We start from the raw sequence: 16007 nt of genomic DNA, 5'->3' as shown, positions 1-16007 counted from the left end.
TAACCAACAGATTGGAAAATATCTAAAAGTTTCACAACTTTTGTTTTTGGTAAGACTGTGAGGAAACAGATACACATACATTGCTGGTGAAGATGCAAAATGAAGCAACCACAAAGGAGGAAAATATGGTAGCATCTAGGAAAATAATGAATGCATTTATACTTTAACTTCAAAATTCTAGTTCTGGAAATTTATCCCAAAGATTCACTGACAAAACTATGAAACGGCCTTTGCATAAAGTTAAGTCAGGAGCACATTATTTGTAAAAATGGAAGACTGGAAACGATCCATAGGAGTAGTTGAATAAACCAGGTACATTCATACAAAGGAATACTATGTAGCATTAAAAAGAATGAGGAAGATCTCTTTGTATCAATTTAAAGTAATCTCCAAGGTAATGTTGTTTGCATTGTTCATTTTAAAAGCTCCAAATAGGGACACCTGGATGGCTCAGTGGTTTAGCATCTGCCTTTGGCTCAGGTCGTGATCCTGGGGTCCTGGAATCAAGTCCCATATCAGGTTCCCCACAGAGAGCCTGCTTCTCTCTCTGCCTATGTCTCTGCCTCTCTCTGTGTCTCTCATGAGTAAATAAATAATATATATATATTTTAAAAAGTGCCAAAGAAAGTTTATATAACGCAAGAAAGTTTATGTCTGGTCCCTTTGGGGTTGCCATATTTTGTACAAGGAGTTAAGATGAAGTCTATGCCTTCACAGAGCATAGGTAAGTAATTGGCTTATCAGGGGAAAACTCACAAGACCAGAGTCAGCAAAATATATACAATCACCCAGTTCTCCATAATCCCAAGGGCAGACAGGTCTACCATGGCCAGGGCATCTGCTGGACACAGTGTGTGTTCAATTCCATCAAAGGAACTCCTCCCTACTGTGAGAGAAATGGTAAAGTGATCTTATCAGTGGGAGAGTAATCAGGCTGTTTTTTATGCCAGGCAATCTGGGACTGGAGGTGCCAGTTATTCACAGGGGTCATCAGGGAAAGTCACTTATCCTGTACCTAGGATAGACCTTGAAGCCTGTGGGATTTTACAAATCCTTTATGCAGGAGGGAAGCTACTGATACCACGAGAAGCTGAACTTAGGTGTGATGCAGTACTGTGTTAATTATATCTTAACTTAAAATTCTTTTACCTTACCCAAAAGGAGATCTAGTCTTTGCCCTTGGCCTCCGGGAAGTGATCTGTAAACACTTGGAATACTATGCCTAAGAGAAGTGTCTTTGTTTAGCTGCGGGCCTTTGGTCATCCCCAGTAGTCCAACAACGTGATTTAGGTCATGGGCTTTGAATCACACCCAGAGTGACTGGACACTGGAGTGAGATCAGCCACATGGACGGTCAGTCATGCATATGTAATGAAGCCCAGTAAAAACCCTGGACATTGAGGCTCAGGTGAGCTTCCTGGGCGACCATACTCTATGCCTTTAGTCACACATCAACACCAGGAAAGTAATGCATCCTGACTCATGGGATGAGGACAAAGGAAGCTCTATGTCTGATAGTTTGCTGGATTCTGCCCCATACGCTTCTTCCTTTGGCTGATTTGTATATGTATCCTCTCCCCATAATAAACTATAATTACGAGTACAACAGTTTCCAGTGAGTTCTGAGTCCTTCTAGTGTGCTATTATTGAACCCAAGAGCGAGTTTTGGAAGCTCCTCTGAACTTGCTTTTGTCTCAGAAGTAACAGCAGTCTTGTTTGGACGGTATCCCTCTAATTCTGTAGTTAGCCCTGACTCTTCACAGATAGTATCATCCCATCACAGAAAAGGATGAGAACCTAGCTAGTTCATTTTCTAGACAATCCATGGTGAGAACACAGGGCTAATTTCAAGCAGCCTTACCCCCTGTGTAACAAGGAAAAGGGTGGAAATGAGACATCATACAGTTTTAACCTCAGAAGCAATATTCCTTTTATATATAAAACATAAAACTAAATAAAAAATTAAAATTAACCTGAAACTTGTCCCAAACTGAAACAAATAAACTTGAATGAATATCAACTTGATGACATAACCATATACACGAAAAATAATGACTTAAATTAACTTTACAGCACAGTCTTTTGACTGTACATTCTTAATGGAATATATTTTAAAGACAAATGTAAAGACAACTAGAACTGTACAGAAATATCTACTTCATTTGGTAATCTTATTATTATTAATATTACTAAATTATTTAAAATGTCACTTTGAAAGTAATTTCTTATGTGTATGTAAGTAAAGCAAATAAGTTACCATGCCAATGTTTTAGAAACAAATATTTTCAGCATAAAAGAAATATTAGGACAAAATCAAAAAAGTTAGATAAAAACTCTGCAATGTTAAGTTTAAATTGGAAATACTAATATGGCCATAAACTATGTATTTCTTAGCTCTGTGCACTGGAAAGTCCTAGTAGCAATGACAGCTAATGAATGAGCAACATCAACACCCTAAAGCGTCCTCTACTTTGTGGAACTGGGGCTCCCACCCAACTATGGATAGGAATATAGAGAATAGCCTGGAACATCTGATGCAGAAAAGCATGGAAGCTACCAAAGACTAATGGGATTGTGGCAAAGGATATGCAAGCCAACTCAAGAAGCTGCCAGTGGTCAAAGATGAGGCAACAAGAGCATGAAAGAACAATAGTGACTGAAAACTGATAGAAACAGTTAAAAAATAAAAGTTTCACATTTATAAATCAAAGTTTTTATTGAAATGTAGAGAGTCCATAAGAAAAAAAAACAAACACGGAGACACCAACTCTTAACTCTGAAAATTAGTAATTAAGGGGGAATAATTGCACATTGATTTTCCCTTCAACAATGGTGTAGTGGAGGCCTACTAGTGCCAGGCACTGGCCACGGGGTACTGAAGATTCCTCAGCAAAGCAAAATAAATATCTACCCTCGTGGATCTCCTCTGTGACACCTTAGCACATACCTATATTTCAAGGTAACTAAATAGTTCTCGTTATTAAGGGAAAGTTCTACTTTACAGAAGAATTCAGCTCACAAGTGTAGAAGAATTGATAGAGTTAGAAAGACAACTGTATTGTAAATCCTAATGAAAGAATGGATCCAGGAGACAGTGACCAGTGGATCAAAGCCATCAGCTAAGAGACTGAGAGGGAAGCTAACGAGGCAGGATGGGACTGCAACCCCCAACCCCTGATCAATCCTAGCATTACTAGAAATTAGCAGACCAGAGTCTGTGATCCTGTTGTGAGGCAGCAGAAAACTCACAGTACCATATTTCCAGCATTCTAGCCACAACAGTCCATCCTGAATTAAATCAAGCCTTTTGCATGAACTTCAAGACTAAATAAAATATAGGGGATAGAAGAACAAATTAAATACAACAAGGGAGAAAACAGATCAATCTAGCATGTAAGACAGTCCGAACAACAGCAGACCTGGCTTCTTCAACAAAACATTGGCATGAGGAAATATGGAGCTGGCACAGGCTCCTCTGGATCAAAGGAGATTTAAAAGAAGCAACAACCAAATACAGTGTGGACTTTGCTTGGATCCTGAGTTGAAGAAACTATCTGTAAAAAGTCCATTTTGAGAACAATTGGGGGAAATTGAACGTGGACTAGATGTTAGTTTTTGTTAAAAAGAAGAAAATTCACTACAATGATAGCATCATAATTATATATGAAAATGTTCTTGGTTTTTAAGATTTTATTTATTTAGGGATGCCTGGGTGGCTCAGTGGTTTAGTGCCTGCCTTCAGCCCAGGGCATGATCCTGGTGTCCCGGGATTGAGTCCCACATCCGGCTCCCTGCATGGAGCCTGCTTCTCCCTCTGTGTCTCTGCCTCTCTCTGTGTTTCTCATGAATAAATAATTAAATATTTAACAAAAAAAGATGTTATTTATGTATTTATTTGAGAAAGAGAGCACGAGCATGAGCTGGGGGAATAGCAGAGGGAGAAGGAGACTCCCTGCTGAGCAGGGAGCCAGATGCGGGGCTGATCCCAGAGTCCTGGGGTCATGACCTGAGCTGAAGGCAGATGCTTAACCAACTGAACCACCTAGGTGCCCCATGTTGTTGGTTTTTAGAGATGAAATAAGAACCTCAGTGCTAACTGAGGCTATTTCAGTGGCATGGTACATCATCCACATCAGTCAAATAAGAATTTGAGTCAATAAAAGGCATAATAGAGGTCTTAAAATTTTATTTTGTATTGGTAATAGGTTTGATGTACAATTGGTAATAGGTTAGCTATTAAAGTGTGAAATATTCAACTCAAGGATATGGAAAAAATAATTGAAGGGGAAAAGAGTAAGAAAATAGGAAGAATGGATTAAAGAAAATAAAAGCAGAAATCAATGAATTAGAAAATAGAATTATTTTATAGAATACTTAATAGAATAGCACTCATATAACACAAGGGCAAATTCATTGAAAAGGACAAGAAAATAAAAATCTGTAATGAGGCTAATTAAGAAAAGGAGAAAGCCCAAATATTAGGAATGAGACAAGAAATATAGCCAGAAGTATAGAGGAGATAAAATCAAAATATTATGAACAACACAATAGATTTAAAACTCTTGTTAGTGAAAAAATTCCCAAGAAAATCCCCCCAAAAAGAAATTAATTCAATATGCAAGAGATGTAAGAAATAGAAAAATTATCAAAAAAAAATCTACCTAAATGGCTATTTACGCAAAGGATACGAACATAATGATTCAAAGGGGTACCTGCACCCCAATGTTTATAGCAGCAATGTCCACATTAGTCAAACTATGGAAAGAGCCCAGAAGTCCACTGATAGATGAATGGATGAATGGATAAAGAAGGTGATTATATATATATATATATATATATAAAATATCATATCATATCACAGAATATTACTCAGCCATCAAAAAGTATGAAATCTTGCCATTTGCAACGACGCGGATTGAACTAGAGGGTATTAGGCTAAGCAAAATAAGTCAATAAGAGACAAATACCATTTGATTTCACGGATACAAGGAACTTAAGAAACAAAACAGATAAACATAGGTGAAGGGGAGGAAAAATAAAATGAAAATAGAGAGGAAGGCAAACCATAAGAGATACTGAACTCTAGGAAACAAACTGAGGGTTGCTGGAGGGGAGGTAGGTGGAGGGTTGGAGTTAACTGGGTGATGGGCACTAAGAAGGGCACTTGACGTAATGATCACTGGGTGTTATATGCAACTGATGAATCACTAAATTCTACCCCTGAAATTTGAATTCAAATAAAGATTAGAAAAAAAAAAAAAAAAACAAAACTACCTAACTGGCACCAGTCTCATTCTTTTCAGATTTTTTCAAAACCTCTAGAAACAGGTATATGCACGCTACATAAACCGTTTGAGAATACACATCAAGGTATGAAAATGTTATTAATTTTATATTGTATAGTTAATGTAATCTCAAAGAATTATAGATTCTCAGAGGATTTCTGTGTAAGCACTAAGATGATACTCTGACTGTCTCAGCCATTGCTAGCCAATGCCAAAAAGCAAGACTGTGAGGACTCTGGGGTTCTCCACTTGGCAAACAGGTAATTCCTTGAAAGGAATGGAGGCAAGGAACCAATCTGGCAATGATAGAATGGCAGAGTGGGAAAAGCACTGAAACAGGAAATAGGTTTCACCTGCAGGACTCAGAATAACCTTAGCCACCTCTCTGGGACTCATTTTCTCCACCTGTAGAGGAGTTGGAATAAATGATCTTCCTATGGACTCTTAAGTATTCAGTTCTATAAATTCTCATTCAGAAGGGTCAATGAGAACGCTGGTAACAGGAGGCAATAAACTCATTGGAATGACTTTAAATATCAGTGGTTCCTAACCACTGAGAGATGTGATGGGCAACTTTTGGTGCCTGCCCAGCCTAAATCCTCCTAGAGGCTCCCTCTTCCATCTACCTCAACGACAGGACTGGTCCAATTGCTGCATGTTATAGATCCCTTTAGAGAAAAACATCCCTCCAATCACAACAACCATATTCCATTAAAAAGATTTATACACACACACACATACATGTACATGCAGTGGAAGTAGATGTGCGAGGAGGGCACAGACAAGACCCATGAAGGTAGGAAATTTATTTGGCTTAGGAGTCTTGAGTCTCTTGTGCCCAGACCAGTGCCTGGCTTTCACTAAGTGATTGTCCAATGACCCTTGAATTCCCTGCTTGGTTTCCATGGAATACTCATGTATTTCTCTAATCGTTCTTGTTTCCCATTAAGCTAGTACAAGTTGGTTTCTTACAACCAGAAAACCCCACCAAATATATTAGGGGCCCTTCCCTTCGTAGTCATTACTCACTTCACTTCAGGTATACACAAACATCTGGCCTCAGGAACACATCACCAGACTGCATTGTCACAAGTCCTGCCCAAGAATGTGGAATTGGTGTATTAGGAGGCTGGGTCAATGGTCAGTGGCGCTGGAGCGTGGTGGTGAGAGGCAGGGAGATGCACAAAGACTGGCTGGCAAAATTGATTAAAAAGTTCAGAGAAGGAAATCGACAATAGTGGCTTTGTGAGAACTTGATATTCTTTCAATAAAGTCCTTTTTCCCCACCTCCACTTAAATTGTAGTATATTTCCCTTCCCATTAGTCAAAACCAAACGGCAAACTTTGTGAGATGATGAAACATTCATTATTTTGATTGTGGTTTCATGCATATGTCTAAATCACGTTTTATACTTTGAACTGTGCAGCTTATTGTACTTCAATTATGTATCAATAAAGTAAAAAATGTGGAAAGAGCTTATGTCTAAATCTTTGTTATTTTACAATACTCAACAACGTGTCAATAATGGTACAATGTTTAAGGAGGCCCTTTGTCATGAGGTGCTATTTTGGAACACGCTTAATATTAGCACTTCTTTATTTATTCCAATGCTTCTCACCCCTACCCCCAGCCCCCTCCTATCCCTCAAGGAAGTCAACATGTAATAAGAAATAGTAAGTTGTGAGAGTAGTCAAGTTGGTGAACTCTAATTCACGATCAGCAGAACTAAAATGCAAGACCTTACACATTTTTTTAATTTATCAGGGAGATCTTACATTTTAATCTTATTCTCTAAACCCCTCCCAGGGATTGCAATTTACTTTACACTTTTATAATTGTAAATTATTTTACCCTAATTAATCATAGGGCAAATTTGGCTTATTCCTTACAGAAGTAGTAACTGATTTAACACAAACCAGCGTCATGGCTTGTTAAAATTATCTATGTACATAACAAACACTTTAGGGACAGGGTCAATAATTTATCTTGATTTTCCAAATCACAGTGTCCAGTAAGAGTGACTAAGGATAGGGAAAGGGACTGAAGGCTACAACGGAAGACAGAGGAGAAAGAAAAAAGGGTTACTTTGGGGTGCAGATCATTCAGGATTTTGTAGACCACAATAAAGACATTGGATTTTATTCTAATTATAATACTAAGCCATTGGAAGATTTTGAGCAGAGGATTGGCGTGGTCTGATTTATATTTTACAACAGGGATCACTCTGGTTGCTGTATGAATAATTACAGGATAGTGTGGGAGTTGGGTATATACCAGAGTATAACAAGAGAAGTGTGTGCACATATTCACTGAAAGACAGATACGAAAATGTTTATAGCAACTTTATTCATAATAATCACAAACTGGAAACAATCAAAATTTTCATCAACAGTAGAATGGATTTATAAATTGCAGTACAGTCCTACAATGGAATACTGCACAGAAGTAAAAAATGCTGCTGCTACATGCAACATGGATGAGTCACATAGTATTGAACAAAAGACACAAGAGCACATATAATTATTACATTTACATGAAGCTTTGAAAAGACAAAAGCAAACTATGGTGATAAAGGTCAGAATAGAGTTTCTGTGCGCAAGAGGGACATGAGGGCATCTGCTGGGGTGCTAGAAATGTTTGGTGTCTTGATCTGGGTGATGGGTTCAAGGGTGTATATAAAAATCCACTGAAGCATACATTTAATATTTACACTTTAGTGAATATACCTCAATAAAAAAATATTTTTAAAGAAATTATATAAATGGAGAGATATAACCATGTGTTAATCTAGTGCTGTCTTCCAAATATTTCTGGTTTTCTTCTGAGGCACATGGAAGGATTACACTCTTCCTTGAACTTTGGTGTGACCATGGGATTTGTTTTGGTCAGTGAAAGTGCTTTAAGAGCCTATAAGGGATTTGCTGTATTGTTTTCATTTCCCAAAATGAGCAGCCACATCCTACATGCTATCTGCTTGGTTAACCTGAGTCCCAGAATGAGGACAACTTAGAGCAGGGATCGGTGAGCATTTTCTGTGGGGTCACATAGTAAATATTTTAGACTCTGTGAGGCATGCATTCTTTGTCACAGCTATTTCAATTCTGCCATCATAGAACAAAAGCAGCCATAGCCATAAATAAGTGGGAAAGGCTGTCTTCCAATAAAACTTTATTTACAGACACAGGCAACAGGATGGAAATTGTCTGTGGACTGCAGTTTGGTGACCCTTGACCTCGAGCAAAGTCCCTAGCCAAGTTGTAAGAGAAAAGTTATGGAGATTTTGTGGTTGTTATTCTACAACAACTTTGTCCATCTTGATACAGAAATTGGCACCATTTAAATAAAAAACTTAAACATACCACACATTGGCTTAGTTGGTAGGCATTCAGGAAACTGTTACCAGAGGATGGAAGAAATAACTTATGGGGCAAATCATGTTATGGAGTGTGAAACTGTCTCCTGGGAAAGCCTGGAAGGCACAGAATCTATCCTTTACTAACGGGGCGGGAAGGAAAACAAAATGTTTTATGGTTGCTATTGGCTGCATTTGACAAAATGTATAGAAAAGAGATGACCTCAGAATTCATCAATTTGCAAGCAGAAATGAAAGGGGGCAGAGTTCACAAATTTGAGTACTTACTAGATAGGATGAGGCCACTTCTCAATTATGAAAAGATTAAAGAGAAATTCTTTAATTCAAAGAATTAAAGAAACCCACTGAAATTCAGTTTTGCAGCAAAGATCACTGGATGACTATCACACCTACTGTTAAGATTTCTGGATGAGCTAATGTGCCTCAGACTCAAAGTCCAACTAAGTGTAACACTGGTTAATCCCTTAAATTGGACAAAATGGCTCAAGGAGAAAAAAGACTATGGGTATAGTTCTTCCACAACACCCCAAAAGCCCCAGTTACCCAGATATTAAGTTCAGAGGCACGTGAACAAGAAAGCAAAGAAATACAGCAAATCTAAGACATACACTTTGACTACATGTTACTTTTGGGTCATCATCCTTGGAGAATTGATGAGGACATTCTATAGGCAAGAAAGCAAGAGAACTGGGTATCTAGGGACACCAGGAAGACAGAGTCATTCCTCTAATACTTTATCAAATTTACTTACTTTTAAATCCCAGAAGAGCCAGAAATCATCTGTAAAGGAAAGTAGCAAGTAAATAGTATGCCATTTTCTTCTAGGATTGATACTTTACAAAAGGAAAATGAATATTTTAAACAGCATTATCTTTTTCTAATGCTGAGTGTAACTTTTTAATTACTGAAGTATTTATTGTTTTAGTTCACTAAATAGCTGTCCAACCTTTTTCATCTACATTCCTTTGGAACTCTACCTTTGAAAATTAGAGAAAAAGAAAAAGAAACGAAACTAAGACTTCTTAACATTCCATAGAGTTATGTAAGTATACCTGCGTTTGAATCCTGGCTTTACTACTTACATTTACTAGGGCAAATTGCAATCTAAGATTGTTTCCTCAACAACACTCACATAATAAATAATTGAGCCACATGCCAAGCACTGAGCTAAATTCTGGGAATACAATTCTCTAGTCACAAAGAACTTAGTTTCATTTCCTAATTCGTAATATGTGAATAATAATGACCCAACAAACAAAGGCAGGAAGACCTCAGTGAAGGTCAAATGAGACTGTGAAAGGGCTTCAAAGATCAGAAAACACTACACGCATATTTATTCATCCAAGCATTTATTGGAATGCCAGACATTGTGCTAAGCACTACAGACAGAACAGCTAGCAAGGCACGGTCCCTGCCCTCGGAAAGCTTACAGTCTAACAGTGATCAATAAAGACGTAGCAACAAAATGTGCCAAGTGTGAGGCTGGGAAAAGAAAAGGGTATTTAGAGAGAGTGCGCAGTGGGAGCACCTGGTCTAGAGGGCATCAGTGAAGACTTCCTAGAGGAGGTGGTATTTAAACTGAGACCTCAAAGATGAACAGAAATTGTATCTTACCCTATGCAGTGGTGAAAGCAGTGGAGAGATATGACCAGGTATGTCTTTTGGAACAATCTGGCTACAGCGTTAAAAAGGATCAAAACCAGAGAAAAAGAGACTAACAATGGATGCTGTTGCTATAATTTAGGTAGCCTGATAGCCTGAATTGGCATGGTAGCACTGGAGAAGTGAGAAAAACCTTAGACAGTAGACTTAACACAAAGGTTTTTGTGAGCAGATGTGATGAAGAGTCATGGATAGATCAGTTTTTGGCTTGGGCTAGGGCAACTGGTAGCAGTAGTGCCATCCACTGAAAGAGGGAACAGAAGAGGAGCAGGTTGGGGGCAAGATCAATGGCATGCTGTGGTGTCCATGAGACAGCAGAGTGATTTGAGTTAGCAATTAGATAGATATGTGAATTAGGAAAGGCCTAGAAAGCAGATATGAATTTGGGGGTCATTTGCATATAGATGGTAACTGACCACGGACAGAGATGAGAGCAGCTAAGATGATGTAGAAAGTAGCTCTGAAGCAAAATTTTAAAATCACAAGAACACAAACATGTAAGGGAAAGAAGTGCTTACGAAGCTGACTGAGAAAGCATACCTGCAGATAGTAGCTACCCCTGAAGCCAACATATACAAGTACTTCAAGGAAAAGTAGTCAGTGGTGTCAAAGAGGGTAAGAACGCTGACAAGGATCTAGCTGGGTAGAGTAGTTTGAGCGGCACTGACAGACTGGGAATACAGACAAAGCTTTTCAGAAAACTAGTAGGAGTGGGAGATATAGGGACAAAAGTTTTTTTTTTTTTTTTAAATAATACTTATTTTAACTATATTCACTGATACAACAGGACCAGTAACAACTATTTTGTAAAAACAAAACAAAATTTAAAAGACTGCCATGCAGTTACAGAATTACTTAATACAGAAAACAGTAATATACACACATTTTTTTTTTTTTTTTTTTTTACAAACAAGACTAGTTTATAGCAAATTCTCTATTATTTAGGGTCAATTTTAAATCCTTAGTTTGTATCTCCACCCCAACTCAGTGACTACATGATGCAAACTAGTTTTATTACCTTAAGCAAAATATATAGTGGAACTTCACAAAATGTACAAGACTTCAATATTTTAGGAACTAGAGTAGGAAAGCAGAAGCAGGTCCTCCAAACACTTTCAGTAAAGCAAATGCCATTAAAGAGAATGCTCCAAACTACTGGCAAATTACCGGTAGATTGGGGTGTGGGTGGGGGTGTGGGTAGAGGGGGTTGGTTGGTTTTTCACTGTTTTCCCAGATATTTAAGCTTACTGCCTGTTAACCAAAAATATCAGCTTGACCATTCTCGATTACTAGCTTGTTAAATAATTGCTTTTCTGCTCTAATTACGTTTAACAGAATAGAGCGCTTTAGTCTGATTCAATACAAAACTGACTTATAAATGCTACTCTGAGCTACCAGAATCTATCACAGCCTTTACCTCACCTTATCAGCCAAACCTGGAATGCTGGAATTAGTTTCCCCTACAAGTAGTGTCAGCTTGCCTGACCTGCCTTTCTCATCCTGCTTCTACTGGTAATTTGCCCTGTCCCTCAAATTAAAATAATCTACAACGGGGAATCTACTGGCACTTTGGGAAGCAGAATTCTCCATTGTGCCTGGCTGTCCTATGTACTGCAGGGGCGCTGGGTGGGGTAGGGTGGGGGGTCCTTCATGCTTAAATGCCAGCAAAATCCCCCCAGATCAGTCTGACAACAACAACAAAAAAAAAACCCTCCATTTTCCAACAACCTCCGGAAACAGGACTTACTGCTTCTGGTTGAGAACCACTGACACAATCTTGGTTCCTGAGCTCTATGACATCTATTTTGATTACTCAGGCAATTCCTTCTAAATTGTTGGTTGCATCCTGGTTCCATGAATTTGCTGGATCAGTGACCACAGAATAGCGTGTTACAATAGTGAAGACAGGACTTCAGCACAAGTTTGCAAATTGTACTTGAAAGGACCTCTAAGTTGGGTCCTGCTTTTAACTCATTTTACATATTTAGCTTACCGTAAGATTTCCTTTTTATGGTTAACAGAAGTTTGAAAATTACTGTTTTAGCATAAAGCAGATGTCTCACTAGAAATATGGATTTGCTACAACCTGTTAATAAAACTGCTTGAGAGTCAAATATTTCTACCTGTGCACTACCTTAAATACAAAATGTGTGGGGCAGTTTTAAGTTCTATAATAAATCCACTTCCAGCAGCTAACACAATCTGACGTCATATCACTTTAAAATAAAGAGTTTCCTTTAAACAGGATTTCTTTATAAAGCAGTAACACCCATGCATAAAGCTAAAATATCTCACACCTCCTGATCCTGGAGAGCAATAATCTTAATAATCTTATTGTCATCCTTTTTTGATAGGGCCAAACTTGTCTGGAGTAGAATAAAGAATTACTACTAATGGGCAACCATTAAGATTCTATACTTACCGTAGTCCTTTAATAGGCAAGCTGATAAAACAGCACCCAAGTGTGAAAAATTCAGGGGAGACCCCCAATAACTGGATAGTCTGATTTCCAAAATGCAGGAAGCCTCCTAAACCAGCAATTTAAAAATAATTCTTACTCCTCTAACTAAAATTTTGTATGATTATTTTCTTCTACTGGTAATATTATCGATAGGGCAGGAGGGGGCGGGGGTGAGAGGAATCTGTATTTACTTCAGACTCAGAAAAATGTTTAAAAAAAATAGTCTCAAACATTTTGATAATTAGACAAAATACCTCCACTGTATGTACGTTCTTCCTTTTCAGAAACTTCTGAACTTGCTATGTGAGTTTCTGCAAACTGGCTCAAACATACATTTAAGGAGTTGATTACTTCAGACCATATGCATCAGAATTTTAACACTTTGTTAAAATAAGAGCTAAAATTTCTTCAAAACATACTTCTAATTCAACTCACATGAATAATGAACTTCTTTAAAAACAATTATATCACAAAAGCAAAAGACAATGACTTTGTCATTAAATTAAATTTTTAAAAAAGGTGTTTGCATGTCTCAGTCCCATGCTGCCTCTTGAGATGAAAAAAAAAAAAAAAAAAACATGTCAGAAGAATCTGAATCGTGATCAAGTTGGATGAATAAACTTGGTGCCTTGCCACAATCCAAATTAGTTAACTCGAATAATCAGACAAATGTTTGCTCTTAGAATAAGAATCTCTTTGAGTGTCTCAGTGCTGTACTACCAAGGCTTATGGATTGGATTCATTTCTTCCTCTCACAAGGTCATCCCAATGCGGCTCTATTTCAGTTGTGGCAATCCTAAACAGGGCGTGGAGATGCTCGTCTGTCAATGGCTGGCTCAAAGTGTGTTGGTTTCGAGTCAAATACGAAAAAGCCTTTTCGCAGATTTCATTACTATCAAACAAGGATGCCACCTTACAGGCAACCCCTTTGATAATAGGGTAAGATTCAGCAGACAATCCAGCATAGAACTGCCCCAAGTCTTTGACTCTGTATTCATTCCAAAGGTTAGTATTCGCCTGAAGTTTTGTTAGCTCCACCCTTACCGAAATAGGTGCATATTCAGGTTTAAAGTTAAAAGGATTTGCAAACAGTTCTAAGTCCTTTTTAATGAATCTGAGGTCCTTGAAATGTCTCTCAAATTCTTTCTGTAGACGACAGATCACCACTTGATACCTATCAGGATCAAATATTTTTTGATCTTCTTTAAGATGCTGTTTAAGCTCATCAACAACTTCTCTGAAGGCTGCAAAGTGTGTTAGATTTTTTTCCTCAATATGTCTCTGCAGTAAATTCAGCTTCACTTCAAAGGTACAGATATGGTCAAAGGCAGCAGCAGCAAAGACCTTACTGACTCTCAGTAGCTCACTGAGCTCTCGAAGGTGGTCCATAATATCCACCAAGAAGCCGAAGTCACAAAGCCACTGCTTGTCTGTGAAATGGACTGTCGTTGCCCCTATTGACACCAAGAATGCTTCTATCTCTTTCCGCAGGGAAAATATTAGTTTTAGAGTTTTCCCCCTTCTAAGCCAATTGTTCAGGCATCGTCCATTAACCCTTTCGCCATGCTCCGATTCAGATTCAGTCAGTAAAGCCTGAAATTCGGGGCGCCTAACACCTCTGGTCTTAATCAAAACTATCCATTCTGAGATAGTATTTATGATCTGATTTACGTCTACATCGTAGGAGCTCAGCAGTTCCAAGTGCAGGAATCCTGAATAATGGATAACATTCCAACAGTTGGGGCTTACAGCCTTCTCCCTCATGTACGACACCAGTCCCGAGTTCTCACCGATCATCCTCAGAGTGTGGGTCGTGGTCAGTCCAACCATTCGCTGCAAGCTAAGCCCTGCGGTCTGCAGGGCCTCAAGGATGGCCGCCATGAGGGCACCAACGCTGAAGTGGCGAGTCAGGTTGATGATGGTCAGAAGCTCCTCTTGCACCTCCAAGTCCTGGCCCACGCCGCGGACAAAGACCAGCAGGTAGTTCTCGTAGGCCACAAAGGCCTGGTCGTCCAAGGCAAGGGAATAGGCCTTGAAGTCCTTGGCTCTGTCGAAGAGCTGGCTGCGTAGGTTCTTGTTAATGTTCAGGACCCTCTGCCGCGTGACCTCCGGAGATAAGTCCACACCATCCAGGACGCCTACGTGATCGGGCAGGACATCCCTCAGCATCACTTCCATGCACTGGTACACGAAGTCCCCTTCGCCCCAGCCGCGACCCTTCAAGGCCAGGAGGCGGGCGAGCCCGAGGCCTGCGCGGGCAGCCCTCTCCTCGGGGGTGAGCGGGGCGACCACCGGCAAGTCGCCCTGCCGCAGACGCTCCACCAGCGCCGCGCGCTCGCCCTCCGCCACATACCGCTCGTAGTAGTCGTGCTCGGCCTCGTAGTGGCGCCGGACGTCGCGCTCGCGGGTGGCCACGACCAGGCGGCGGCAGACCAGGCACAGGGCCCCCTCCCCCTCCGGGGGCTCCACCACCAAGTAGCGCTGGGTCCACTCGGCTCGGAAAACGCGAGATTCGTCGACTTCCATCTTGCTCCTCTTGGGCGTCATCCACATTTTACTGCAGGCCACGAGAATAGGGCCGACCTCCGAGAGGCCGCAAGGAGAGGGGAGGAGCGGGCGCGGGCGCGGGAGCGGGCGCGGGAGCAGGCGCCTCCTCCGCTCTGCGCCAAATCACCCCAGCAGGGGGACACCAACCTCCGTCTGCGGCCCCCGCCTTCCTATTGGCTGCAGATTTCGTCTGCCTTAGCCCAGGAGCGAGCCAATGGGGAGAGCGGACAGAGCGCAGGCGCACACGCTTGTAGCCGGCGGCCCGAAGCCGTGCGCTAGGACTGGACACTTGACTGGCAGGCGGCTGCCCAATCAAGAGCTCCCGTGCTCCGCAGCGACTGCCGAGGGGAGGTGGGACAAGACCGCGTAAACAAAGTTGGTGGAAAGACGTGAGCACGAAACCCTGAGGTGATTGGTTGAAGTCACTTCCGGTGAGCGTCTCGACGGGACTTGGGCTCCTCTGGCGCCAAAATGTCGCTCGTAGCGGGGGTTATTCGGCGGTTGGACGAGACAGTGGTGAACCGCATCGCGGCAGGGGAAGTTATCCAGCGGCCGGCTAATGCCATCAAGGAGATGATTGAGAACTGGTACGGAGGGAGTGGAGCCGGGCTTCCTGGTCAGCTACGACTTAACAGGCCCCTCTTCAGGATGGAGTGCGGACACGCCTCCCTGCCCCGG

The 16007-nt window shown here is 40.5% G+C and overlaps 2 protein-coding genes across 3 annotated transcripts in view; one reads left to right on the top strand and one right to left on the bottom strand.

Annotated features, from left to right (window-relative positions):
* Positions 1–7615: 7615 nt before the first annotated feature.
* Positions 7616–16007, bottom strand: EPM2AIP1 (EPM2A interacting protein 1). The gene is made up of 2 exons (XM_077865870.1): positions 12744–16007; positions 7616–9439 (listed from the first exon to the last, which is right to left on the bottom strand). The coding sequence occupies exon 1, from the start codon at positions 15333–15335 to the stop codon at positions 13509–13511; it is 1827 nt and encodes a 608-aa protein (XP_077721996.1). The 5' UTR covers positions 15336–16007; the 3' UTR covers positions 7616–9439; positions 12744–13508.
* The window catches only part of MLH1 (mutL homolog 1), a 49043-nt gene continuing 48782 nt past the window's right edge, over positions 15747–16007 (top strand). Inside the window, exon 1 of one of the 2 annotated variants that reach the window (XM_077865832.1) lies at positions 15747–15916. In XM_077865832.1, coding sequence (XP_077721958.1) covers positions 15801–15916 — 116 coding nt within the window. In that variant the 5' untranslated portion in view covers positions 15747–15800. The remainder of the gene's footprint in view (positions 15917–16007) is intronic. The other variant, XM_077865834.1, reaches the window with a different exon arrangement.

Source organism: Canis aureus, chromosome 22, assembly GCF_053574225.1.
Source record: "Canis aureus isolate CA01 chromosome 22, VMU_Caureus_v.1.0, whole genome shotgun sequence".
Taxonomy (NCBI): domain Eukaryota; kingdom Metazoa; phylum Chordata; class Mammalia; order Carnivora; family Canidae; genus Canis; species Canis aureus.
The sequence above is the reverse complement of the archived record's forward strand: the minus strand, read 5'-3'. Positions and strand labels throughout refer to the sequence as shown.